The sequence below is a fragment of the Coffea eugenioides genome, chromosome 8 (genome assembly GCF_003713205.1).
Source record: "Coffea eugenioides isolate CCC68of chromosome 8, Ceug_1.0, whole genome shotgun sequence".
NCBI lineage: Eukaryota > Viridiplantae > Streptophyta > Magnoliopsida > Gentianales > Rubiaceae > Coffea > Coffea eugenioides.
The window spans coordinates 2,696,119-2,722,753 of NC_040042.1; the positions used below are offsets into that span (position 1 = coordinate 2,696,119).

At 34.6% G+C, this 26,635-nt stretch overlaps 3 protein-coding genes, 2 long non-coding RNA genes and 1 pseudogene across 6 annotated transcripts; all 6 read left to right on the forward strand.

Moving 5' to 3' along the window:
• The first annotated feature begins 792 nt into the window (after positions 1–792).
• LOC113781701 lies at positions 793–2,724 on the forward strand. The gene is made up of 4 exons (XR_003469659.1): positions 793–1,072; positions 1,156–1,219; positions 1,533–1,561; positions 2,693–2,724. It is a non-coding gene; the product is annotated as an uncharacterized LOC113781701 (long non-coding RNA).
• A 640-nt stretch (positions 2,725–3,364) lies between these two features.
• LOC113781628 lies at positions 3,365–6,339 on the forward strand. 2 transcript variants are annotated; one of them, XR_003469647.1, is made up of 5 exons: positions 3,365–3,500; positions 4,512–4,599; positions 4,756–4,793; positions 5,183–5,247; positions 6,163–6,339. It is a non-coding gene; the product is annotated as an uncharacterized LOC113781628 (long non-coding RNA). The 2 variants fall into 2 exon arrangements; XR_003469648.1 differs by lacking the exon at positions 4,756–4,793.
• A 1,156-nt stretch (positions 6,340–7,495) lies between these two features.
• Positions 7,496–8,336, forward strand: LOC113779425 (putative invertase inhibitor). The gene has a single exon (XM_027324998.1). The coding sequence runs from the start codon at positions 7,525–7,527 to the stop codon at positions 8,107–8,109; it is 585 nt and encodes a 194-aa protein (XP_027180799.1). The 5' UTR covers positions 7,496–7,524; the 3' UTR covers positions 8,110–8,336.
• A 2,173-nt stretch (positions 8,337–10,509) lies between these two features.
• LOC113779476 lies at positions 10,510–12,612 on the forward strand (annotated as a pseudogene).
• Positions 12,613–12,909: 297 nt separating this feature from the next.
• LOC113781038 (probable purine permease 11) lies at positions 12,910–15,479 on the forward strand. The gene is made up of 2 exons (XM_027326869.1): positions 12,910–13,212; positions 14,043–15,479. Exons 1-2 carry the CDS (start codon positions 13,173–13,175, stop codon positions 15,158–15,160), a joined length of 1,158 nt encoding a protein of 385 aa, XP_027182670.1. The 5' UTR covers positions 12,910–13,172; the 3' UTR covers positions 15,161–15,479.
• A 9,180-nt stretch (positions 15,480–24,659) lies between these two features.
• On the forward strand, positions 24,660–25,799 carry LOC113779477 (histone-lysine N-methyltransferase, H3 lysine-9 specific SUVH5-like). The gene has a single exon (XM_027325058.1). It carries the CDS (start codon positions 24,660–24,662, stop codon positions 25,797–25,799), a length of 1,140 nt encoding a protein of 379 aa, XP_027180859.1.
• Positions 25,800–26,635: the final 836 nt, after the last annotated feature.

Sequence of the window (26,635 nt, forward strand, 5' to 3'; positions counted from 1 at the left end):
TAATGCTTATGAACATGTTAAATTAGGTTATCAAATAGCAACTTAACATTCTCCTCAAAAAAAAAAAAGAAGCAACTTAAGTAGTCTTGTCGGACTAGATGTTTTACTATATGTGTATTGAAATGACTTCGTTCAAGATATATGAAAATCTAGGAATCTATGTCCCGACATCAAATTCCTGACACCTTTCAGTATTTTGTCCGCACTATTCTCGATTTCTTGCATAAACAATTGCCCAGGAAATTTCGTAGCAGCAGTTGATTTGCCGACTACCGTGGCAAAATGAAGTACCAGTTCGGAATTGGGACTTAAATCTTTCTTATTTATTTATTTAACATAGGTATAAAAGAGCGAATGCCATGGCTCAAAAGGGATGGTTGTTTTGCTGACGTGGCCAATTCTTATTGGCTGGAGTGTGTTCGTCCATGTGTGTGTGTGTTTGATTGTTTTTTTTTTTTTTTGTAATGCAGAAGCTGCAAATTGGGCCGTGCGTTTGTAAGCCTGAGTGTTTTGCTGTATGGAACCCACCAAAAGAGCAATAATTAATAGCTGTCCTTTTTCTTCAAACATTTGGGTCATTTCTCTTCCCACCGTACCTATTTGCAGCCTTTTGGTGACACCGATTGGACTAATAAATTGTGATAAAAATTGGAGTAGTTACTGAGCTCAATGTGACAGGTCATGTCTCACTCATTTGCCCTGGTTGCCATGTTCATTTATCTTCTTTTTGGGATAGCTGTGCCTTGGTAAACTGTCATTCAATTTTTGTTTCCTTTTCCGAGCCACACGATTTCTCTTTTGGCCGATGAGCTCGAGACCAGGAAAGGTTCCATCTTTCTCTTTCCTCTTTTCATTTCTTCCTCTCTTCTTCCCCTCTTTGCTTTTCTTCCACTGGAACAAGCCAACAACAGTCCAACCGTCGAATGCCCACCTGTTTGAGTTCAATTTTTTTTTCCCAGATATCATGTCTATCTGTTGGATTTATATTACAGCAAGAGAAATGGGACAAAGAAAAACGTAAGCCATGAAAAGAAGAAGTAGAAAGGGGAAAAATGGATCTTCATCAGAACATGTATGCTTTTGTTTTTACATTTTTTTCGTGAAATTTAAGCTGGTTCTGTGAGTCTTTTTTCGTTTAATTTTTTTCCTGATCAGAGGAAGAAGATGAGAAGAAGAATAAGCAGATGAAGAGAAGAGAATGGATCTTCAGCCTAATCGGGTCTGTAAGTTTATTTTTTATTTTAATTTCACCCATCAATTAGCCATCAATTATTTTTTATGAAAAGAAGAATTAGCCATCCGACTCCCTCTCTCTGACCCATGCTCTCTTTCTTCTCGTCTTCTTCCTCATCATCGCGAAGAAAGCTGCACTTTTTCTCTCCAATTTCTTTCTGATAGACAACAAAATTGAAAAGTTGGCTGGAATTTTTTTGCTTCAAATTCTCTTATTGCTTCATTTTTTCCAAACTATGTTTATTAGTCTTTTAGTTCTTTTTCTCCTATTATTTCTGATATCTCGTGCCACTTGCCAGTGTTGTCCCCGCCGATTAGTGCTGCTCTCGTAAGTCCCTCTTCTCCCTCTGATTCTAAGCAGTTCCTTTTTCGCTTCTCTGTTCTTGGTTCATTGTAAATTTTTGAGCAATGTAACTGGATTCAGCAGTTTCTACTGAGTTCTTGAACTGCACTCGGAAGAATTTTTAGCTCATCTCGTGGTGATAGCATTTGATGGTTAGAGTTGCAGATTATTCGCCTTTTTCACTTGACACTGGCAAACTTATATTAGGTCAAGAAACTAAAGCAAATATTATGCGCAAGTCCCAGAATTCGCCAACATTAGACTAGTGCATGGACGTTTATGAAGTTCAAGTTTTGATCACTGATTCGAATTTTGTTTGTTTCTTTTTAATGAGAGTTATGAAATTGAAATTATTGATGGGATTCTTTGTATTATTGATGGGATTCTATAAGAATGCATTTCTCTTTTTTGGTGAAATGTTGTTTTGTGTTTTCTACTTATTATATGCACTTTTTTTCTGTGGAAAGTTATGGAAAGAAATTAGACAGAAATATAGAAAATTTCAGACATATTTGAACTGAAAATGTTCCCAAAACCTATTTAAATGAAAAAAGACCATCATCAGTAGTCGTTAACGTTATTTTAAATGTATAGGCCTTGAAATTGCAAAGATTGTAGCTTTGTCCTCTCTGTTTTAATTTTGCCAGATTTCTTTTGTCTCTGTTTGGACCAACTAGGACACAGAAAATGTGTTGTTATCCCTATAATCCAAAGAACTGGATTAAATCAGTTAACTTTCTTTTATTTTTGCTATGGTGACACTTCCCCAGGAATTTCTTACAAATTAGCCTTGTAATTGGGAGTTTATGTGTAAGGGCTTGTATTGGAAGTTTCATGTCTATTGCCTGTTACTCTGTGACATTGTAATTGGCTCTGAATTAGCATATAATGAAAATTTTGTTCCAGACTGATCATACTTGTGCTGTTGCATTTACTGCCCTCTTTTGGAAATGTAGCCTCCATTTCATTGCTATTGCACAAGTATCATGATTGCTGTCTTTTCTGACACCTCGTGTCCTTTCCTAAGATATTTGGCCTTTTGGTATTTTTTGTCTCCTATTATTTACCATATTAGTTGTCTAATTTTTTCCCTATTATGATGTTGTGATGTTGCAGGTACATAATCTGGAAATTTCCTCCACCATCTTCATACGGTTTTGTAAGTTTTGTTTATCCCTTTTGAAGGTAGATTCCATAAGGATATTTTCTCAAAAAAGTGCATTCTTTAACATTGTTTCCCATGCTTCTCGAACCTTCTCAGTTTAAGGAAGAAAATAGAAAAAGCAGATCAATGTTCCTGAAATAAAGTACTTGCTTTTCATCTTTTTTCAGTTGTCTAATTCTGTCTGAATATTTATCATGTGGGGTTCTTGAATCTTTTTTTATTTTATCGTTCTTAGTCCCATTTATTGTGGTTTTGTCTACCAGTATAATCTGGTGTTTGTATCAGTGATGCTGGAGTCCTTGATTGGATTTCAAGAAATTGTAGGTTCATGGTGTACTGCCTTGTATACTAGATCATATGGTATATAATCTTGTTTTCAAGTTAAATTGGTCCTAATGACGGGTCAATGTGATTTTCATGCTAAAAAAGTCTTGTGTCGTTGATGGCGCGACTGAATTTTGGGAGTTTAGTAAGCTGTTGTAAGTAGTATTTTGTAGTGATAATGGTATTATTCACTATGGCATTTTAAGAATTGTACCTAACCACGTGGATATTTTCTCCTCCTGGTGGTTTGGTGCTTTTTCTTTTTTAAATACCTGATTGAATTATTTGATGATTTGACTTGTTGCTTATGGTTATACGTTGGTTTGTTTTGACAGCCTTGTGTGTGGAAACTCCCATGGTATTATCAGAAAGTATGGCTTGATGTGGTGCAGACAATGCTTCCGCAGCAACACTAAGGAGATTGGATTAATTAAGGTAATGGATTCGAAGTTTTAAGAAAGGAATGATCATATTATTACCTTCTTAAAAAAAAAAAAAAACTAATAGAGCTACTATGATGTGGTGGTTGTTTTCATTGTCATGTTAATATTCATATTCATGTTAGGATCTGATTTTGCATTTAAATTTTCTTGTATCTGTGGTTCTAGATAAGAGTATATGCCAATTTAAGAATTTTGTAGTTGGTTGTTGGCACTCTATGATACTGAGTTATGGGTCTTGTTTTTCCATTTTTGTGCCGTCTTGAATAAATTACTAAATCATTCTGATTTTTCTTGCATTTGTCATTGCAATATCAGTGAACGAAAAGGCCGTTGCCTCCTTGCTAGCGGATTTTGTTGAGCAAGCTGCCATTAGAGATAAATGGATCCCAAGTTGTTATTTTCTTTGTATTTTGAACAATTTTGGCTGTTCTAAGTTACCATTGAACTTGAATTGGTATGTGAATCAACAAATTCTACCATATGCTGTTCTTTAATAGAGAGTATCACTTATTTTCTTGAGGTTGTCCTTGGTGTGACTATTTTGTGAATGCAATTATCGTGAATTTTTTATTTTTATTATAACAAATTGATGAATTGCAGGCAATGTTTTTAATTAGTTGGTTAATTCTCTTGAACTGAAAATTTTGGATCGTATATGTTTTATGTCGATGGCATGACAGATTGGTTCTCGTTCATTGTGACCAAATCTAGATTTGTATTGGAACAGATTGCTTTTTTTTATTTATTTAAATCAGATGAGAGGATCTTTTGCAAGCATTTCTTATCATTTTGCTATTGCAATAATTACTGAAAAATGCAGAGCCAAGGTATATTCATGCAAAAACATGAATATTCTAGAGTATTTTCAAAATGAGACTCATTTTAGCTAATGAATACTTATTAGTGGGTTTACAATTTTGTTAAGTTATTAGAGCTTTATTATGCCAGCAATACACTTATGTGCCTATAATTTGCTAAAGAAAATGACCTTTTGTTTATTTAGCTCAACCTAAGCTTTTGCCTTTCTTGGATTTCTTCTGGAGTTGGAAGCAAAAATGGCCACCTGTGAAGAACAACTGGTGAGAGAAAACGTAAGTTTTGTTGTGTCATTCTGATTTAATTTTTTCCTTTAAATTGCTCTTTTGAGACCTGGTATGCTTTTCTCTTTGATCATTTTCAATGGCCTTTGCTCTTTTCAAACTCATTCAAATTTTCTTTTTAATCATTTTTTGGCGTCTTTCACGCAGGTATTTTGTTGATCTGCTCAAAAAAAGCATTCCCTATGGTAACTAAAAAGATACACTTGTTTAAAATATATTTCTTCATCTTCAAAATGTATTTCTTTTTGCTTCAGTTCTTCTGTTTCTTTTTCCTTCATTGGGTTTCCAACACTTATAGAACTGATGAATTTCTTCTCTAGGAATCAGGAACTTGTCTGCCAAGTTGGTCATTGGCCAAAATTTTGAGTTACAAAAGATCTTGGGATGCTACTCTTTTGAATGCTTTGTGTTCAATTTTTTGTTTTTTAGCATAGAAAATTGTCTCTTGTTAAAACCTTTTGAATATTTGTTTTATGAGCCTTAAGTGGATATTAAACCAAGTATTTTCAGCAATCTTTTTTTGATTAATTGTTTCTGATTCATTGGATCTTATAAATGGTTTTCCTGTTTGTAGGTGGTTAAAGTTTTGCCCAAGACAAGGATTCTCAAATATTAGATTCTAAGCACCTGCTTGAAATAGTAAGTTATTGTTTTAACACCTTAAATGTTCTATTCATTTGCCGAAAAAAGAATTAACTTACTGCATAACTGTAGTTTTGCCTCTTTAATCATAGACTATGATGTTTGGTAGCTTAGAAATTCTTGTTAGAAAATTCAGTTTTAGTTGATTTAAATATGTATTTACAAAACATGATGTTCTCTTAGATTTGTAACATCTCTCACCTAATTTAGCATATCTTGATTGCATTATTGATAAAGATGTGCTGAGAAATGAGCTTCAGTTATATATCCAAATGGTGGTTTTTTCTATTCCTCGTGAGATTTGCTTCGGTTGTACATTTTCTTCTCTCAAGTTAAATTGAAAAGTTATTCTGTTTACTGATTTTATTACATGGACGCTTGTCTTGGGAGATTGGTATTGATCATCATTTAAGCTGTAAGGAATGAATGAAAAAAAAAAAGCATACCTAGCAGAAAACCCTTCACCATTTTTCAAGTTCTTTGGGGCATTGTGATTTCTTTCACTGGCTGGTCCTCATTGAATTATCAAAACGAATCTAATCTTTCTATGTTGGCAAACCGCAATCGTCTCCTCTTTTGAATACCTCTAATTACTCCTCCTCAGAACCCAAACAGACCATGGCTAGGGAAAAATATGAAGTTATGATTCTATAGAGACTCGTCCTAAGGATGGCTTTTGAAAACTTATCACTGGTAGGGTTTCAAAAGGCAATCTTGGAGTTGCTGTAGTTGTAAGGAATTAATATGGATTTTGGACCATCGGATCAGTAAACGATCAGGAATAGCTTCCAATCTTCATAGATCATTATTGCTACAAACTGGAATTGGAAGTTTATGCTATTAATATTTTTAATCTTTTAAACCAATATGATACTGCTATTTACAATGTGCTATGGTTATATTTGATTGTAGGTATCTTATCGTATTTTGGCAGCAAGTCTTGATCAAAGCATGTAAGCAGTGAAGCAAATCAGATGGTAGATTGTTTAGCTAATGTATAGGATGCTAACAACAGGATATCTTTTATTATGATGTTATGCCCTACCATCTTTTAGTTGCAAGATGACTGTTTGGGGATTTTATTCTCATTTTGTATGATTGTATATTATTTTAAAGTTCCTTTTATGAAAAAAAACTTCTAAAACTATGAAAAGCTAAAACTGTAGCTTATTTTTACTATTTAATAAAATTACAAAAACATAACTGCAAAGATATTGATGCATTTTTATGTAACTTTTCATATTTAATATCTAAATTTGAATGATTGGGCATTTATGGGCAATATTGAAAATCACACCGCACATCGTGCGGTGTTATCCTCCTAGTACTCTTAACTGGTCGAAGTGCAAAATGTGGTTTAGGACAATACTCCCCGCTGATCTACTATGCAATTAATTAACTACAAGAATATTCATTCTCTCTAGTCTCTTTAATTTTGGGATTGTGGAGTCATTGGAAAATTTGTTCTTCAATTATTTCTCTATTAATTGTCCCCCCCTGTTTTGGCCGAAAGGAAAAATATTTTGATCCGTCCAAATTTGGAGTCTTTTTTTTTTCTTTCCATCCCACCCCCCTCCAAAAAAAAAGCAATTATTTTTCGTTTTGGCTAAAAGGAACACGAATTTTCAGTTCGAACTCTAAATTTAACTTGGCATTAATGTTGAATTTAAGTACTTTCCTCCTCCTAGAAAAGTAGCATATACAAGACCAGACTGGTTTTTTTTTTCTTTCTTAAATCTAAATAATCCAATGCTTATTGGAAATTTCAAAGTTTGTCCGAAGTTTTGAATTCTTCGAAGATAGAAATTTGATCATTTAAAACTGTGCAAGTTTTAAAGTTATTAACTTAAATGGTGACTTTAAAGTCGTCATCTCCAATCTAGAAATGTCTATTTTTTGAAAGTGATCAATAGTATGGACTATTTTTTTAATTTTCAATAAAAATTGTACATGCATAATCAGACCAGAGTCACCAGACCATTGATTTGAGCTAGCGTTTATAAATTATTGTTCCAAGTAAGAGCTATGTGGAAATCTCAAGTAGAGTAAAACAAGCTGAGTTTGTCCCATGCATAGTTGCATGAATGTTCTCAGCCACCCAAACGAAGCATCATGATTGTGCCTCAAAGTCGATGCATGAAATTCCTGATGGGCTTTCTAGGAAGCTTCCTGCATGTAGTTAGCAGTTCATTCATCCTTTACCCTTCATCACTTCAGCTATATAAACACCACAAGAAAAGGTCAAAAAATCAAAGAAAAAACAAGAAGAGCAAAATGAGGCATTTCTATTTTCTCCCCATCGCAATTTTCATGCTTTTATCCTCTCTAACTCCTACAACAAACAGTTACTTCATGATGAAACAGCAAGAGGATGTAATAAACTCAACCTGCCAACAATGTGCTGATGTATCCACCGTATTCGACTACGACCTTTGTGTAACTTCTCTTCAAGCAGTTCCTATAAGTCACCATGTAAATCTTCCTGGGCTGGCAATTGTTGCAATGGAGCTGGATCTGGCAAATGCTACCAGCACGGTGAGAACCATAGAGAAGTTGATTGCTAGCAAGGAATTCGATCCATTTGTTGTTGATTGTCTGAGGGATTGCTTGGAACATTATGCAAATGCGGTCTCCAAGGTGGTACTGGCAATTGGTGCTTTTCTGTCAGACCATTATGGTGCTGCTAATATGTTCTTGAGTGCAGTTGTGGAAGAATCAATGTCTTGTGAAGCAGAGTTCAGACAGAAGAAGGGAGAACCGACTCCATTAGTGAAGGAAAATTATTACATGTTTGAAATAAGTATTATAGGTCTATGCATTATTAATCTAGTGACTATGGATCCTTCTCTGTCCTTCTGAACCGGGAATAAGAAAGCAAGTGATCAATATCGAAATCTATAGGAAGGTAGCAGGCAATAATAACTCTCTTGTATTTGTTGATAGGGATGATGGCCTAGGGATTGAGGATGATTGTTGTAATCTCCAGCTTAGACAGCTAATTTTCAGTTCTTCTTGTTATGTTGCGTATATTCTTGAATGCTTTATCTACTGATGTCTATGGATGTCAATGCAGAAATTGTTCAACCTGTTCTGGCATATATATATATATATATATATATATATATATATGTATATATATAGTATGGAAACACAAGTCTTTTTAAGATAGTAAAGGAACTTCTGTAATCTAAGAACTCTCTGAAGCATTGAAGTTTTTTGATCTAAAATTTATGTGAGAATGATAAAAGGGCGATCTGATCCTGTAAAGTAGCTAGTGAGCAAGAAAATTGCAGGAAGCATAGACCTGATAGTTCCAGTCAGTAGAAAAAGTGAAGGCAAAATAGAAATCTTTACCGATTAGCCAAATTAGTGAGACATCTGAGTTGATTCGCATGTCCCACCGTTCAGCATTGTGAATTATACTGTTTTAGCCAGCCAATATTGACCATTATATCATAACGTGCTAAATTTGACTTCAATCAAAATGTAAACAAAGAAAATGAGGAGTAAGGTATACTTAACTAGTCAGGCCGGTTGGACAGCAAAGTGGGAGGGATTATAAATAAGAGATTCTGAAATTGGATTGAATTGAATGGTAAGATGAAAAGGAATATAAGTAGGAGATTTTGAATTCAAAACTTTTCACTTAGAAAAAAACATAAAGAATATGCATTTGGGAGTTAAATTACTTTTTTTTTTTGCCCAAATGGGGAGAATCATTGGTTGTTTGACAGAAGCTCAATAGTTGAAGTGAGGAAGATGTTGAGTTTATGAGATTTGGGACTTCTATAACTGTCAATTTTAATTGTATGGTACAATGTAGATTAATACAAAATGTGTAAAAACTAGCACAATAAATATAGACACAACAATATGCAAATACATAACAAATTTGGTTACTTTTTGAAAATTGCATCCAATAATCAATTTCAGATTGAACTCATTTTCACCATTACAACGAACTGTGATTGCAGAAGTCTTACTCGAGTCTATGGACTAAAAATGAAAAGCAACACAAAGGGAGTGAGAAAGCATTCAAGCTATAAAGAACAAATAGAAGTTTTGGAATCTTAGCTTATTTATTTCTACCACGCATGAGTGTTTTGGAGTGGTGTTGGTCTTTTATTTTCCTTTTTCAGGAAAGAAATGATTTATTATTTCCAAAGTACGTAGTGATTATAAAAGATTCATGCAAGTGGTGATACATGAGTTTGGCTGAAATTGGATGGATGAAATAAAATATAAAATCTAAATTTTAATGAGTAATAAAGTTTTTTGTGTTTTTTCCGTGTTGTTAGCTTTAGTATCTACGATGTGTTATTGTTTATAATGATAGATACTTTGGATTCGAGCCGTGCTCTTCATTAAACTGTCTCTCCGACCTATCACATTGATTTGATCATTCTTTATTATCAAAATTTGTTTGAAAAGTAAAGATTCCTCAATACATCACAAGTGCGTTTTTCAATTAAAATTTTATTTTTTAATCATTCCTTTTGTTTTGCATACATTACATTACATTACAAAAAAAATAGGGATGTGCAATGAATTCGAAAGTTTTCAAAAATTTGGCAGCAGAATTACCGATCGAATTCTTTTCAAATTCACTAGATCCGAATTCGAATTCGATTCCGAATTCAATTCGAAATTCGGTAAATTTCGAATTCATCGAATTTGGAAACTTTTTTTCCCTTTTTTGTTAGATGTATTGTTATATAATATAAATTTTATATTACATATATTATAAAAATATATATATATTATAAAACGAAATTGAAATCAGAAATTTCTATTTCTATTTCCGATTTTAAAAATTCCATTACCGAATTCGAACCAAATTCGCATAATTCGAAATCAAAAATTCCGATTTCAGTGCCGAATTCCGAATTACTCATTTCGAAAATTCCGAATTTCAATTCAAATTTAGTCGATAAATCGAAAATTTTCAATTTTGCACTCCTACAAAAAAGTATTACAACAATTATTTTAAATATTATTTCAAATAATTTCCTAACTAAACTAGCTGTAAAATCCTCCAACCATAGAATCCTCTGAGGACAAATTTAGAAACTTTATTCACCAATGAATGAAGCCAAAAGTCAAACGATAGCAATCAACAACCACCATTTGAGATTTTCAGTATGCTACTCCACAATGTATCATTGAAGTCAACAACTTTGATGAGTTGGAAAGTCAACTTAGAAAAATCTTTAAAGTTTCAGTCAATCCCGTGACGCTTAATTAGTCTATATCCAAAATATGAACAGCTCAAAAAGCAAAGCTGAGAAGCTAGCTAGTCTTTATTGTGATAGATACGCCTACATGGAGAATGCTCAAGCGATGGAGCTGCAAATCAGAAGTCAGCTCTCAAAACTCCTAAACGTATCCTTAACTAATTTCCTTTTCTTGTTTGCAGTGCATGCCGGATAGCTACTGAATACTTTTCTTGTAGTAGAATACTTGGAAGTTCTTAAAATTCTTGTTTCCAAACCTAGATTCTAGCGTTTTTGCTGCCGTTTGGATTTCCTGATGATGTTTAAAAGAGCTAAAAGTCAAGCTTGTGGATATGAAAAAGAAAATCCAACTTGGAAGTTTATGCACTGTGCAGTTTGTTCTTGGAGTACTGTATTAATGTTTCTGTGGAAGTTCTTTTAACTGTTAAGCATGCTGTTTCTGATATAGATCTTCACATATAAAAGATAGATCTAACATATAAAGCTCGTGAATAGATAATTTGTAATTGGGTTGGACTTTTGTTTGGGATAGCTGCGAAGTCAAGATCTACGGCTTAATTTTCTAGGCATTTTTTTGGATTCTGATGCAATAGAGCAATTATGACTGCACAGTTGAAAGTTAATATCCATACTCCACGGTCAACAGCAGAAGGCCCTTAAAGTAATAGGAAATTGATGAGAGACACTTGACTGAAACAAATGCGTGTGTTATTTAGGCCTTTTGTTGTATGAATCTGATAATCGCTATCAATCATGTTTTTGTTCGATTTTATGATTGTTGTACGAATCTTGACTCAAGCATCTGAGTTTCTGATAACTTTATTCAAATTATCAAGTCAAGAACAACTACAGGATCAAGATCAGTAGAGACAACTATGTAACTGTTCTTGAGCCCATCATGTATCCACAAAATTCAAGTCATGAGACATGTCAGATTTCTTATCATTCCAGGTCATAGTGTTACCTAACATCATGATTAATCACTTGATTTTTTTTTTGGATTTGTTGAGAAACCATATGGTATTGGTATATGTCATCTTTGTAGTACTAAAAAGCTCTGGGAACTTCCTTCTTCTGTGAAAACAGTGGAAGACAAGAAATTGAACTCCCAGAAGAGCTTAAAAGACACCACTCAGCAGCAACTTCCTAAATTCAAAGGCTACAAATGGTGGTCTCGAGTATGCATCTACATTGTTTTTCTTCTTGCTGGTCAATCTGCTTCCACTCTTTTGGGAAGACTGTACTATGACAAAGGTGGGAATAGCAAATGGATGGCAACATTTGTTCAATCTGCAGGCTTTCCAATCTTGATCCCCATCTTATTTTTTTGTCCTGCGATCTGAATCCTCTTCAAACAATGATCCTTCAAAACAGCCATCTATCTCCACCCTTTTGTTGCTTTTTCTCTTCTTTAGCATGCTTCAAGCAGGTGAAAACCTGATGCATTCCTATACCTCCCTGTCTCCACCGAATCTCTTATATGTGCCACTCAGTTGGCCTTCAATGCACTCTTTTCCTCACTCCTGAACTCCCAAAAATTCACAGCATTAATCTTGAATACTCTAGTCCTCCTTACTATCTCAGCCTCACTTCTTGCAGTACATCCCGACTCTGATACGACAACAAATGTTTCCACGGGGAAGTACATCATTGAATTTCTGTACACTGTTGGTGCATCAGCTACGTACTCACTACTACTTTCTCTGCTAGAATTAACTTTCAAGAAGGTACTCAAGAGGCAAACATTTGACGCTGTTTTGCTTGAGTTGCGGGACTCTTTTTAGTGGAGATTGGAAAACATTGCAATCAGAAAGGAAAGAGCATCAAAAGGGCAGTTTTGGACTGCTGTCTCGTGGCAAATTTCATTAGTTGGTTTGTTGGGGTTGATTTTGAGGTGTCTTCCCTGTTTTCAAACGTCATTAGTACCATTCCCGTGCCGGCTATTCCAATTCTAGCTATGATTTTCTTCCATGACAAAATGGATGGAGTGAAAATCATATTTTTGATCCTTGCAATTTGGGGCTTCCTATCCTATGTTTATCAGCATTATCTCGATGATGTTAAAGTCAAATCAAGAACATCCTTGTCAAATGAAGACGCCTCTGGTTCTCTGTTGGAGACTTCTTGACAAGTCTATGTAATCTACCCCATAGGTTGAAGACTTTCAATTAGAGATCTAATTTCTTGTCACACCGCCAAGTTGATGTGATATCCATGCTGATCTCCATGTCCAACCATTCAGCATTATAGACGTACACTGATTTAGTTAGCCAATATTGACTATTCTCTGTCACCTTGCTAAATTTGTTTAATATACGTAAACCTCATCCCAAACATGAGCAAAGAATATGGCCAAGAGTGAATACGTAAGCCTCATCCCAAACACAAGACAACTGATTTTTTGAGGTGTGGAAACAATCTAAAATGGTCAAGTTTACAAACTCCACTCAGCAATGAATGAAGAACAAAGTTAGATGGTAGCAATCAAAAGCCTCCATTTTGAGATTTCCGATATGCTAAGTCCACGTTTTACTATTGAAGTCAACTTAAAAAATGAGCTCGGAATTAAACTAAGAGGGCTCTATAAAGCAGAGGATACTCCACCGAGAATCAATGATTGTTGCTCTACACTGCATTGAGCACCCATAAAGCAAGCAGAGAAACTCTTCCTATGAAAGATAAGTCTTCATGGAGAATACTACTCAAGAAATGGAACTGCAAATTAGAGGTCAGTCTTCAATATCCTGCGCTTAACTTAATTTAAGCTTTTTCTTTTAATTGTTTGCAATTAGTGCTGGATAGTTGCTGGAAACAGTTTCTTAAAGTAGAATACTTACTTGGGAGTATGCAGTGTATGTTGGGACCAAAACAAAACAAATGGTTCAGTGAAACTTTAGTTTTAATTGATTAGTTTGCTGTTTCCAGCAGAAACCTGCATAATTACAAGAGAGATAACCGTAAAGGCAAAATATATGGGTATAATAGTTAGGTAGGACTCTTCCTGGGAGGCTGGGACGAGCCCGAGAAGCTAAAAGCTCAGGCTCAATTTTCTTGCTATTTTTTCTCGATCGATAGAGCAATTATCCTGAATAAGGCTTAGACGTTAAAATCCATGGGCCCAATGAACAGCATAAGGTGTACGCGATTAATCAGAAGCACTTCAATGAAACAAATGGATTTGTGGAAGCTACGTTTGGTGTTGTATATTTCTGACACACACCAACATTCATTTTGTTGGTCGATTTTTAAGATTGATTAGTCTGATATGTAGTTCTGATAATTTCATTGAAATCATCAAGTCAAAAACACTAACATCATCAAGATTAGAGACCGCAGCTACATGTCAGTACTGTACTTGAGCGCATCATGTATCAACAATTTCAAGTTATGAGACATCTCATATCTCCGATCATTCCAGATTATTGTCTCGGTCTCATGATTAACCATTTGTTTCTTTTTCTTTTTGTTTTCTTTTGTATTTGTTGACAATATTATATTATCATCCTTCTCTTTGCTGCACCAAAAACCTATGAAAATTCCCTTCTTCTGTGATAACAGTGGAAAACAAGGAATTGAACTCGCAGTTACGGATGCCCTCAACAGCCACCACTCAACAGCGGCTTCCTACATACAAAGACTATATGTGGTGGTTTCGAGTATCCCTCTACATTGTTTCTCTTCTTGCTGGTCAATCCGCTGCTACTCTTCTGGGAAGGCTATACTATGATAAAGGTGGGAACAGCAAATGGATGGCAACATTTGTTCAATCAGCAGGCTTTCCTGTCTTGCTTCCCATCTTACTGTACGTCCAGCTATCTAAATCCTCTTCAAACAATGCTCCTCCAAAACATCCATCTATCTCCACCTTTTTGTTGCTTTTTCTCTTCTTTGGCCTACTTTTAGCCGGTGACAATCTAATGTACTCATACGGCCTCTTATACCTCCCTGTCTCCACGTATTCTCTCATATGTGCTACTCAATTAGCCTTCAATGCACTCTTTTCGTTCGTGCTGAATTCCCAAAAATTCACCGCATATATCTTCAATTCCCTAGTCCTGCTTACTGTCTCAGCCTCACTTCTTGCAGTCCATCCAGACTCCGACTCCACGACAAAAGTTTCCAAAGGGAAGTACATCATTGGATTTCTGTGCACAGTTGGTGCATCAGCTACGTACTCGCTGTTCCTCTCCCTCCTGGAATTAACTTTCAAGAAGGTAATCAAGAGAGAAACCTTTGATGCTGTTTTGCTGATGCAAATATATCCATCATTTGTTGCAACTTGTGCTTGTGTGGTGGGACTTTTTGCTAGTGGTGAGTGGAAAACATTGCCATCAGAAATGAAAGAGTATGAAAAGGGCAGGGTGTCCTATGTCATGACCTTGTTTTGGACTGCCGTCTCATGGCAGATTTCATCTGTTGGTTTGTTGGGGTTGATTTCTGAGGTGTCCTCCCTGTTTTCAAATGTCATTAGTACCATTTCCCTGCCCGCTATTCCAATTCTTGCTGTGATTTTCTTCCATGACAAAATGGATGGGGTGAAAGTAATATCTTTGATCCTTGCAATATGGGGCTTCCTTTCCTATGTCTATCAGCATTATCTCGATGATGTGAATGCTAAATCAAGAACATCCATGTCAAATGCAGAAGCCTCTGGTTCTTTCCTATGGACTTCTTGAAAGATTCGAGAGTAATCCTGCATAATGCTCAAGGGATAAGCAAATTCATGGAAAGATTTAGTCATAGCAAACCTGTGTTTGTTTCCACATTCTAATCAGTCATTAAATCACATAGCTATCTATATAGGGTGATTTCCTTGACATTTTTACTTTCAACAGATCAAATCTTTTTGCACTTGTCTTTTGTTACACTGACATCACTTACCTTATAGTATCTTAATTATATTAAGGACTTCAATATGTTTTCCTGAAGGTCTACTCACTTCCTGATCACTGTTTCCCCATAGCTTTTATTTTCCCTGAAATGACTCAAATTGTTGTGGTGTTGGTAGTAGTACAATTTATTAAGTTATTTATTGAACTGACTCAAATTGCTTGAGGTCGCAGTACTTGATCGGATGATAGCCTGTAAGAAACTACTGAAAATGGGAAAGTATATTTGTTTATCTTTTTATATAATTATAGATTATAAAAACCATGTTTGTATGGCTTCAAATACTCTGTCCCCAAAGTAGTTTCTGTCCCCTCTGTCCCTTATTTGTACAGCTACCACGTGTCTCTAGGCTTTTGTTACTCAAGTTTACTCAAGTTAGCCTTTTGATTATAATCGGTTGACAAGTTTACTTAAAATCAATTAAAACAGATAGCTCAAAACTTTTTTTTTATTTTCTTTTTAACAAAAAAGAGTCTTATTGATCATAAACATAGAAATCAACTAAAACTTTTCTTTATTTTGTTTGAGTTTGGATTAACAAAACTTGTAAATCAATTATTATCGGTTTATTTGAGTTTGGATTAACAAAAGGTTAGAGACACGTGGCAGCTACAGAGACTACTTTGGGGACAGGAGATTTGAAACCTGTTTGTATCCCCTATGTAAACCACATGTTTGCGTCTCCCATAATTTCGCACAAATTTGTCCTTGGTGTAAATCACTTTAGGTATTTAAAAGTTGAAATTTGGTGAAAAAAAAATTAGATTTGAGTGAAAACAAATTAGATTCACGTTGGATGAATGACAACAAATTATTTTAGGTATCTTTTATACATTGATAGTGTACCAACTATCAGTATTGGATGAATGATAATTATGCAAAATTTGAATGTAAAATTCAACTTTTGTGTGTGTATATATATATATATATCATGAATCTAACGATGATATTATATACACTATCAGTATATATAATATTTATTCATAATCATTACTGTTGGTTTGTTATTATTGGTGTAGATCGGGTAAAATTTGGTCTAATTTAGAGATAAATTACTAATTTACTCCCAACTTGCACTAAATGTTGCAATGCTAACCCAAAGCTTCTTCAACTAAAGTAAATTTCTAACATGTAATCGTGGCACATATTAATGTGCCACTAAAGGTGCCATGAAATTTTTTATGGCACTTTTCATGGTGCCATGATTTAAAATGCATGGCACTTTGATTAAGTGCCACAAGACTGCCACAAAAATTATTCCTGACACTTGTTTTTAGTGGCACGTTTTCAGTACCATGAGTAGATTATTTTTTTTTGTAGCGTATGTTTATAATAAAAGTTTAAAAATTCAAGTCACCCAAGAATTGATTTTCCTTTGAAATTAGAGTTAAAAACAAAAAAGCCCCCAATGATATATCTAAAACACAGAAAAGCCTCCCATGTTTTTAAAACATACAAAACGACATCTCATGTTTTGAACTAAATTGCAAACTAATAGAATTCGTTAAACTTAACTAAAATGACGGTTTCTACCATTAAACTTACTGGATTCCGTTAAGTTTACCGTTAAATTTATCGGATTCCGTTAAATTTTTCGTTAAGTTTACCAGATTCCGTCAAATTTAACGAATTCTATTAGTTTACAATTTAGTTCAAAATATGAGGTATCGTTTTGTATGTTTTGAAACCACGAGGGACTTTTCTGTATATTAGATATACCACATTGGATTTTTTTGCTTTTAACCCTTGAAATTAAGTAGGGTCCGAATTTCAACAACTAACAACTTTGAACCTCGAAAAGGAAAAAGATCTTGCACTTTCGCGATTCTCTATCCATGTTTTCCTAGTCTGTTGAAAACATAAAACTGGTGGGCATCTTTGTTCTAAGAAATTAGTTCACTCATTCTAATTTCTAGTTTGTTGTTCATGCACAATGCATTCCCAAATTCTTCTGCCTTTCATCTCTTATCAAAGTCCATTGCGTCTTCCTATTTAACACCGCTTTTGGAAAGTCTCACTGAATTTCAGAATCACATCAGTTTTCTCCTTTTGTGGCTCTCTTATCTTCAGTTTCTTGCGTCTCAGTCTTACATAATCAGGTTTGTCAAAATGATACAAGTTTATGGTTATCTTTTTCTCTTAGTTATTAACATAAACTCAAGCTGGATAATCTTTTTGCAGATTAGATTTGAAGTCTTCCCTTTTCCATTCTCAAGTTCAATCATTACTTGATCTCTACATTCCCAGGAGAATTTGCACAACTAAGGTATGTTCTTCTCTCCCTCTTGCAATCCATTAGAGTGAAATTATCAAATTTGTATAGAATTGGTTTGCATCCATGTTGCTAATGTCGTTGCGAAAAACTTCGAAGCAAGATTAATGCTGATTTAAGCGATTGATGATTTACATCTACATGCATTATAAATTCCTGTTCAATCTTAAGGATGCGTTAATTAAGAGGTAGAGCTGGTGTAGTAGGTGGTGGTATATGCACACAAATGATGTGATGATGGGTTCACTTTTATTTCGCATCGTGTGCGATTTTTCTTATAACTTGTGAGTAGAGATGCTAACGACTCGAGTCACTAGTTGAGCTGTACTAGAGTTAAAATACCTAAACTTGACCTCAACCTTGATTTAATTTTAGCTTACTTGAACTCGATTAGATCTGGCTAAAATTTAGCTTAATCAAGCTCAACAAATGTCAAGGCGAGTTTGAGGCTTGAGCCTCATATTTAAGTAAGGATGGCAACGGGGCAGGGTTGGGGCGGGGGCAGCCCTTTCCCCCCGCCCCACTTCCCCCGAGGGTGCCTCCGTAGGACTAATAAAAATTTGTTATATAATTTTATTATAGTTAAATTTTAGCAAATAATCAAGTACTAAAATATCAACATATCACCAAATTATTATTCATTATAATTTTATAATTGAAACTTATAAAAATAATCAAACAAAAGTTATTTGAATACAATCCAACATCATGAAATAAATACAACTAAAGTAGTCAAATTTTAATTTTGACACAAATACAATCACTAATTCATTATTGTGCTTGTTTTTTTTTTTAGAAAAAAATGTTATTGTATTAAGTGTAATTAGGGATTTAGTATAAATGTATTAGTAAATTTAGTATAACTAATTAATAATTTCTATTAGTAGTCATAAATAATTATTAGTATAACATATACTAATATACATTATATAATACATATAACTAATAATATCATTATCATAAGTTTGTAACTAATTAAATTAAATATTATATATATAATTATATACACATATATATATATATTTATTTATTTATATATATTTTTTAAGCCGATGGTGAGGCGGGGAATGGGCGGGGGTACACTTCCCTGCCCCCACCCCCCGCGCCCCCTGCCCTATTTCTAAACGGGGGAAAAAAATTTCCCCTGCCCCATTTGCCCCCCGCGGGGCGAATGGCCGCGTCCTTATATATAAGATCTAAACTCATCAAATTATTTCAATTATTTGAATTCAGTGAATGTGAGCTTGATCTTGAATTTTAATAGAACAAGATCGTGAATGATTTGAACTCGATTGGTTTGCATCCCTATGTGTCAGAGATCATATTCGTAAATTGGAGCGCGTCTAAACTGCAGAGTGCAAAGCCGTGGATTCCTTATGCTGAAGTCAAGTGTTAGACACTTCACAGACTTTCTCAATTTCTAATGCCTAATCGTGCTTAGCTGAATACAAAGGCAGCAACTAAATCCTTCTTTAGGAACATCAAAAAAGGCATTTCAATTGGATGTTGCAATTTTGCACAGAAGATTAATGGGAAATATTTTAAGTGTAAATCTCCATCAATGCTGATTTAGCATCTCGACAAACATTGTGACAATAGGTACAAGAATTACCTCTTGTACAATTTGGAGATGCATCATTCTTGTCTTTATATAGAAAGAGTGGAAAATTTTATTAATATCAAACTAAATCTGCATCATTCTTGTCTTTATTAAATAAGGGACCATGCATCATCAGTCACCAATGCCGGATAATTAATACTACAAATTAATCTCCTCCTTGCCATCATCTTCATTGGTACGAAAACTGGGAGATAAAAACAAAAGTTCCTTGGAGTCAAGTCGACTGCAAAGGAGAGCAAATTTGTGTATGAAATAAGACATCTTTCATGGAGTCTTGCATGTTGACCATGACCACACATGATAAGCCAAACTAGACACCTTTGCAGAACAATAGTATATCGATTAATTTTTACAAAAATTCTCAGTAATCTCTCATCTTTTTTTTTTTTAATGAAAAAGAATGGAATAAAGGAAGATATTATATAAATCTTAGTCGTTTCGTTCAACTAATGTGTACTGTTTGGATTGTGAATTATTAGAGATATTTTTACTGTAGCACTTTTTGTGATGTGATGTATGTGAGATAAAAAGGTAATTGGGAAGGTAAAAAGATGTATTGAAAATTGTAATGATGATGTAAGCAAATAAATTTGGGGAAATAAAGTCCAATCCCCCAAAACAACTAAACCCTAATTAATAGAGGCGGGAATGTTTTATACAAGGTTTAAGCAGTTAAGCAATTAGGGTTGGATATCTTTCTAAGTTAAAATTTGAGCACATTTTGTTTTATCTTTGTGTTACTAACAGCTACTGGTAATATCTTTATCATGCGTCTTGTTCAACTAATTTAACTATTCTCAAGAAAATTCAACCTTAAGGAACTGCCTGTTGGCATAAGCTAGAATTTTCATGGAGTAAATCATTTCTATGGATGCTCTTTCAAAAGCAGTGCTACAAGTTGTTTGGTTAGCATGATTTGCAAAAAAATAAAAAATAAAAAATTATTCACCTTACATTATAAACACAATTTTTAATTACCTTTTATTTTTATCTTATGTACATCACGTTACAAAAATGTACTATAATATTTTTTCAAATAATCTCCTATTTAAACACTTCTTTGGATGACCTGCTTCTCAAATGAAACGGGTAATAAACCACATTGATGCCGTTTCAGTCACATCAAAATTTGAAAATATTTTCTAGAAATCATTTTTAACAATTTCTGGTGTTTGGTTGCTTTAAAGCTGGTGCAAATACTTTCCATCGTAAAATATTTTCCTGAAGTCAGTGCAATATAACTTCCCTATACAAGCGACTGAAGTTGTTTTCTGGAAGAACATGTCGTTGACGAAATTGAAACTCTCAACAGCCCTCAGGAGCTTGGTCTGGTAGTTGAGGTTGCTGAAGATGGAGCTTTAGGTCTCTGGTTCGAACCTTGCTGCCAGCAAGTTGTTGAGGGTGGTGAATAGTTTGCGGGGTCCACTCCCTGCGGGACACACCTTAAAAAAAAATTAAAAAAAAACCTAACTTCCAAAGGTGATGACTGATGAGAGACTCAAAAGGCTCACCAGGGAATTTGCTAGTGAACTTGACTCCGTTTCCGGCCACTTTTTCGGTGTAGTTTTGGATACAATTTTCGCTTTCCAGATAACCTTAAGATCTTTTTCCTTCTTCATTTGGATTCATTTTTTTTCTCCTTTTCTTTTGGAACTCCAATTTTTTTGTGTCAAATTGCCTTGATCTTTATGTGAAAACTGGATTTGGAGTTTATGGATCATATTCTGGGGTTCAGTGAAATTACATTTTCCTCACCTCCCAATCAAGGAATTCTCTCAAGTCGACTACGAATCTGCTACTCTATCTCAAGTTGTGAGAAGATGAATTTTCATGGGTTAAGGATTTGTCAGGTTGAGGTGGCAATGTAGTAGTCGGCAAAGAACAGTGGTGGTGGTGGTAATTAGTAATAACCATTTTGACGATATGAACAAAGTTGCAAAATTGCAACCAAACACTCAAAAATTATGAAAATGCAAATCTTTTCATTGAAAATAATTTTAGGTGAAAATATTTTCATCATGAAAAAATTTTACATCCAAACAAATAGAGCCTTAGGATAGGCATTTTTTTTCCTTTTTTTCTCGGGAGGTGGTGGTTTATACCAATGTTTTGAAAATTGGACCGGACTTGTCGGTTCAACTGGTTGAAGCGAACCGGCCATGACATCAATCCGATTCTATACTACAATTGAAATTGGCAAATAACTGGTCAAACCTGTCAAAATCAGTAAACTCGATCGAATCGGTGATTCCGGTTTTTCAATTTCCCCCTCGAGACCTTTGCTACAGAAGGCTAGCATAGTAACCATTGCACCATCACATCTAATTAGTCTCTTTTTATACCACATTTATATAAAACAAATCTCCATCTTTTTTTTTCTCCTTTTTTCCTATAAAATCTCATTCTTTTATAACTCATTCTTTGTAATCTTCAACTCTCTCTCTCTCTCCTCTTTTCTTTTGTCACCCCTTTTTAATCAAAACTCTTTAGTTTTAATTTATTGATGTTTTCTTCCATCTTTTAATTTTGTTTTTGTCTATTAAATTGAAAAAATAAAAAAAATTGTTTTTATTTAACCATAAAGACTAATTATTAAATGCCACAACCACTCACTTTCATCTCATTTTTTGCTTCTTATCAAGTTTGCATCTCTATTTTCGATTCTCTTGACTCCTTCCAAACTCCAAACTTCTTTTTTTTTAAGTTGCAATCTCTAAATCCCAAAACATGAATTAAAATTTAAACTCACAATGTCTAATATCCATATACGTGAATTTTGTATAATTTCAAAATATTGTGATTTTTTTGGGCTGGATTTAAGATTATTTTTTTGGTAGATATAATTGAGATTGAGATGAAATTTATTTGTTTCAACTTCTAATTTTAAAAATTTATTTTTGAAAATATTAAACTTTTCATCATATAAAGTTTTAAATTAGTCCATTGCATGTCTTATTTTGTGCATATATATATTTATATAAATTATTTTAAAAAAAATTCATTGAACCAGGGTTGAACCGATCCGACCGGTTGAACCTTGACCCGAACACCTTATCGGTTCAATTAACGGTCCGAGTTTTAAAACATTGGTTTATACACACAAATGATGTGATGGTTTCACTTTTATTGTGGCAATTAGAGTTATAATGTTCTTATCGTGTGTGATTTCTGTCATTTCCTATTTCACACATCTTATTATTTGGAAAGAAAAAGAAAAATTTTATGGTGGAGCCAATCTAGTTCCTCCTTTAAAAAAGAACACAAAATAAAGAACAAGAGATTTTGCAGCACAATCGCTTGAGTTAGCCAAGATGGTAGAGCTGGTATCATGCCTTTTTGCCAACTTGGGTTCAAACCTCTCCTGGATATTTGCCTGTCACACAGGATTTGCCTAGTGTGTCTTACCCCCTTCATGTGATTGGGGGAGTTGGTGCCATACCTTCTTGCCAATCCGGGTTTGAACCTCTCTTGGGATATTTGAGTTGGTGTCATGTTTTTGCCAATTCGGGTTCGAACATCTCCTGGGATATTCTTTCATTGCATATGGCTTGCCTAGTGCATCTTACCCCTCTGTGTGATTGACAGACTATTGCATCGAGTGGGATTTACCCAGGATGGGATTTACCCCGTGCGTACTCTCGGATAGTGGTTGCGGGTTCCCTTGTCAACAAAAAAAAGAGAGATACGTAACAACATCCCCGGATTCCCCATATGTGGATAGCTGATGAAACTAGGGCAATTTGGAAGTGGTCACACCTTGTACAATTTGGCTTGCCTTTGTTAAATAGAGGACCCTCATCAGGTCCCAATTGGATAATAGTTAATACTACAAATTAATCTCCACTGTGCCATCATCTTCATTGATACCAAAACTGGGAGAGGAAAACAAAAGTTAGTTGGAATCAAGTTGTCTATAAAGGAGAGCAAAGTTGTGTATGAAATAAGACAGCATTCGTGGAGTCATGCATGTGACTTTGCAGAACAAATGGTATATTGATTATTTTTACAAACATGCAGTAGAAAAGGCCCATTTTTTTTTCTTTTTCTTTAAAAAAAATTCAAATGGAATAAAGAAAGGATAATCTATATCCCAGTCATTTTGAATTGAACAAGAGAAAAGCCTCAACCATTGCTAAGGTGTTCTTCTTGGAAATCCTCTGTCTAGGGATAATGATAACAATCCCCTAACAATTACAGATGCCAATTCTTGATACAATATTTATTGTCTTTCAAGTTAAAATTTGAGCACATTTAATGCTGTCTTTGAGTGATTGATAGCTACTAGCAATATTTTCAGTGTGTGGCTTGATTAATTAACTAATTAACTAGTCTAATCTAATAAAAAGATTATCTTTAAGGAACTACCTTTTGGCATTAGCTAGAATGTTCATGGAGGGATCACTTCTATGGGTCTTCTTCAAAACTAGTATAAATTTTGAAGACCTTGTCTTAAGCATCTAAAACTAACTCCAATTTTTGCTTTGACCAGCTTCTAAAAGAAAACAGGTAATTCACTCACAATTATGCAAAATTGTGTTGGTGAAATCAACATCTAGGACAGGCTTATCTATCATAATTCAGAATGTAGAGAAGAAGCTTTGTAATTGCAACAAATTTCACGAGATGTTATAATGTATTACCCTATAAAGAATCCAAGCTTACTCTTTTTTTTTTTTCTGTAATCGAAGCTTATTCTTTAGTAGCAAAATGATTTATTAGATGCCTTTCTTTCTTTCCCCTTTTTTTCAAACCAAATAAGAAAAGAAATTTCATATAAAAATCGTCTCATCACTTTATTATGTCCCCCTCTAGGATTTAGAGGTCCTAGAAGTCCTGACTTCTAATCCGTCTTCCTCCTTCCTGTTTCTTAAATTCCATTCTTTCCCTACTAAAAACAAAATTAAAAAAAACTCTACTATGTCCCTCCAAATCTGTGAAACCTTATTTGTCTAACTTTTGACTAGTAATGAAAACCTCAGCTTTTTTTCGGGTAAAAAGGCAGTAAAAGTTATTTACAATAATTTATTTTTCTTTTAACTACAATGGATCCAATCACACCTACATTCTCAGCTAAAAGAAAACCTTACTAGTTAAGTGTTAACCACTAAGTTGCTTCCAAAGCGATGGATCGATCCTTGGAAATTCCTACTGAACTGTCTTCTATCTAATTACCATTTTCATGAGACTCCACACTGCAATAAATTTCTGTTCCCGAAAACTAACTACTCCAGAACAAGAATAACTAATCGACTTGTAAAATGCCTATAACATAATTGCTATTCGAAATCATCTTCCCATATGCCTCCTGCATTCAACTCGAAAATCCTTGTTTTTAATTTTCTCACCTTCTTGGCCATCAAAATACAGAGAAATTATTCTTGCATATGCATGCATGGAGCATTGGAGCAAGACTTCTTCAGTGGAGCCCTTACCTCTAGGAGGATGGAAGAATAAGCGAAAAATGGAGGAAATTGGTGTAACTACCGCTGATGAATGCCATTTTCCTAATATCAAAGTTCACGAGGGTCAAAAGATTTTCCCGGTGGTGCGAGTCCCACATGGAGTTTTCAGAAGACCAGTTGATATTCCAAGTAGTGCCAGCAACCGTGAAGCTTCAGATCACGTGAAGTCTCCAAGGTTCATAAGAAACCTGATTTCTACTCTTGAAAATGGAGTAAATCAGAAAGTACCGGCTGAAAAAGCTCGAAGTATATCAAGGGCAGAAGCAAATGTTTCTGGAAGAATTTTTAATAGTCATGAAGAAACTGGAGATGACCACCAAAGCATCCATAAAAGCTTCATCACAAATGATTTTTCCAGGTCATCCATGGCGCCCGGCACCTCTACTACGAAAACTGCTCCTGATCATGGAAATAAGTACCCAAAAAATGTTGTCAAGGCCAGGCAAAAAGTGATGGAGATTTTAGAAGAATTTCGAGCTTATTGTGACCATCTATCGAGGATGAACAACGACAAGAAGTATGATAACAAAAATCGGGTATACTCCTTAGCTGCAAGGATGACCAAAGAGAAATTTCGTCACTATCAGGACAGGCCCTTCTTAGGACCAGTTCCTGGTGTGGAAATTGGAGATCAATTCCGCTGCAGGATGGAGCTTAACGTTGTAGGCCTTCATCATCCTTGGCGGGGAGGGATTGAATATATGAATGATGGAGGAAGAACTGTAGCCACCAGTATTGTGGATTCTGGGAGTTATGAAAACTACAAGCCTAATAAAGATACGTTGATATATTGTGGTCAAGGAGGGCATAATACAAATGCAAATGTGGGGCTAGAAATAGCTGAAGATCAGAAGCTGGAAGGGGGAAATTTGGCATTGTTCAATAGCATAAGGACAAAGAATCCTGTGAGAGTGATAAGGGGACATAAGGTATTAAGGGCCTCTATGACTTACTTCTATGATGGATTGTACACGGTTGAGAAAATGTGGGAAGACAAAGGTTTACAAGGGAAGAGGATTTTCAAGTTCAAGTTAGTGAAAATGCCAGGACAAGTCAAGCATCCTTGCTAAAACAAAATTAAGGTAGTTACTTTATGATAGGATGATTATTGTACAGTCTTATAATAATTTAAAGCATTTTAATCTGTGTTACTGCTATTGAAATTGTTCAGTAACCCTTTCTAGAATATATATAAATTCACGTAATCACTGACTTGCTAATTGAGCTCGGATCGAATCACCGATTCGAAAGCCATATTTCGACCCGGGCGGTTTAGGGAAGAGACATTTGGTGATAAGCTTAATTTATTTAATAGCATTGCGATGATTTAGATTAGGGGTGCAAACGAGCCAAGTCGAGCCGAGTTTTGGCCTAATCGAGCCGATCCTCCAGTTAATTTTGTGAAGCTCGAACTCTAGCTCGAGTTCGACGAACTCAAAATGTCAAGCTCGAGCTTAAAAAATAATAAAAATATTTTTAAAAAATAAAAAATAATTATTTATTTTTTAAAAATGAATAAAATAATAATTTTTTAACAAATAATAAAATATTAGGGATATATGTGTAATTTTACTATTAAAATAAAAAATATATATAATTGAGCTCGCGAGCCGCTCGTGAGCCAACGAGCTTAATGTTTTTGAACTCGAGTTCGACTTAATTAGCTCGAGCTCATACTCGAGCCGCTCGCGAGCGGCTCGATTCGTGAACACCCCTAATTTAGATCATGGAAGAAACTGCATGTGTATTAGGCACTCACTACTGCATTGTCGCTCTGCCAAGAGAGCTTTTTTTTATTATTATTGATTTTGTTTTGTCACACGATGGCATTCCTCTTTTTCTTTCTTTTTTGGGCAAATTCCACTTTACCCCTCTATGGTTTAGCATTTTTTTGCATAACCCTTCT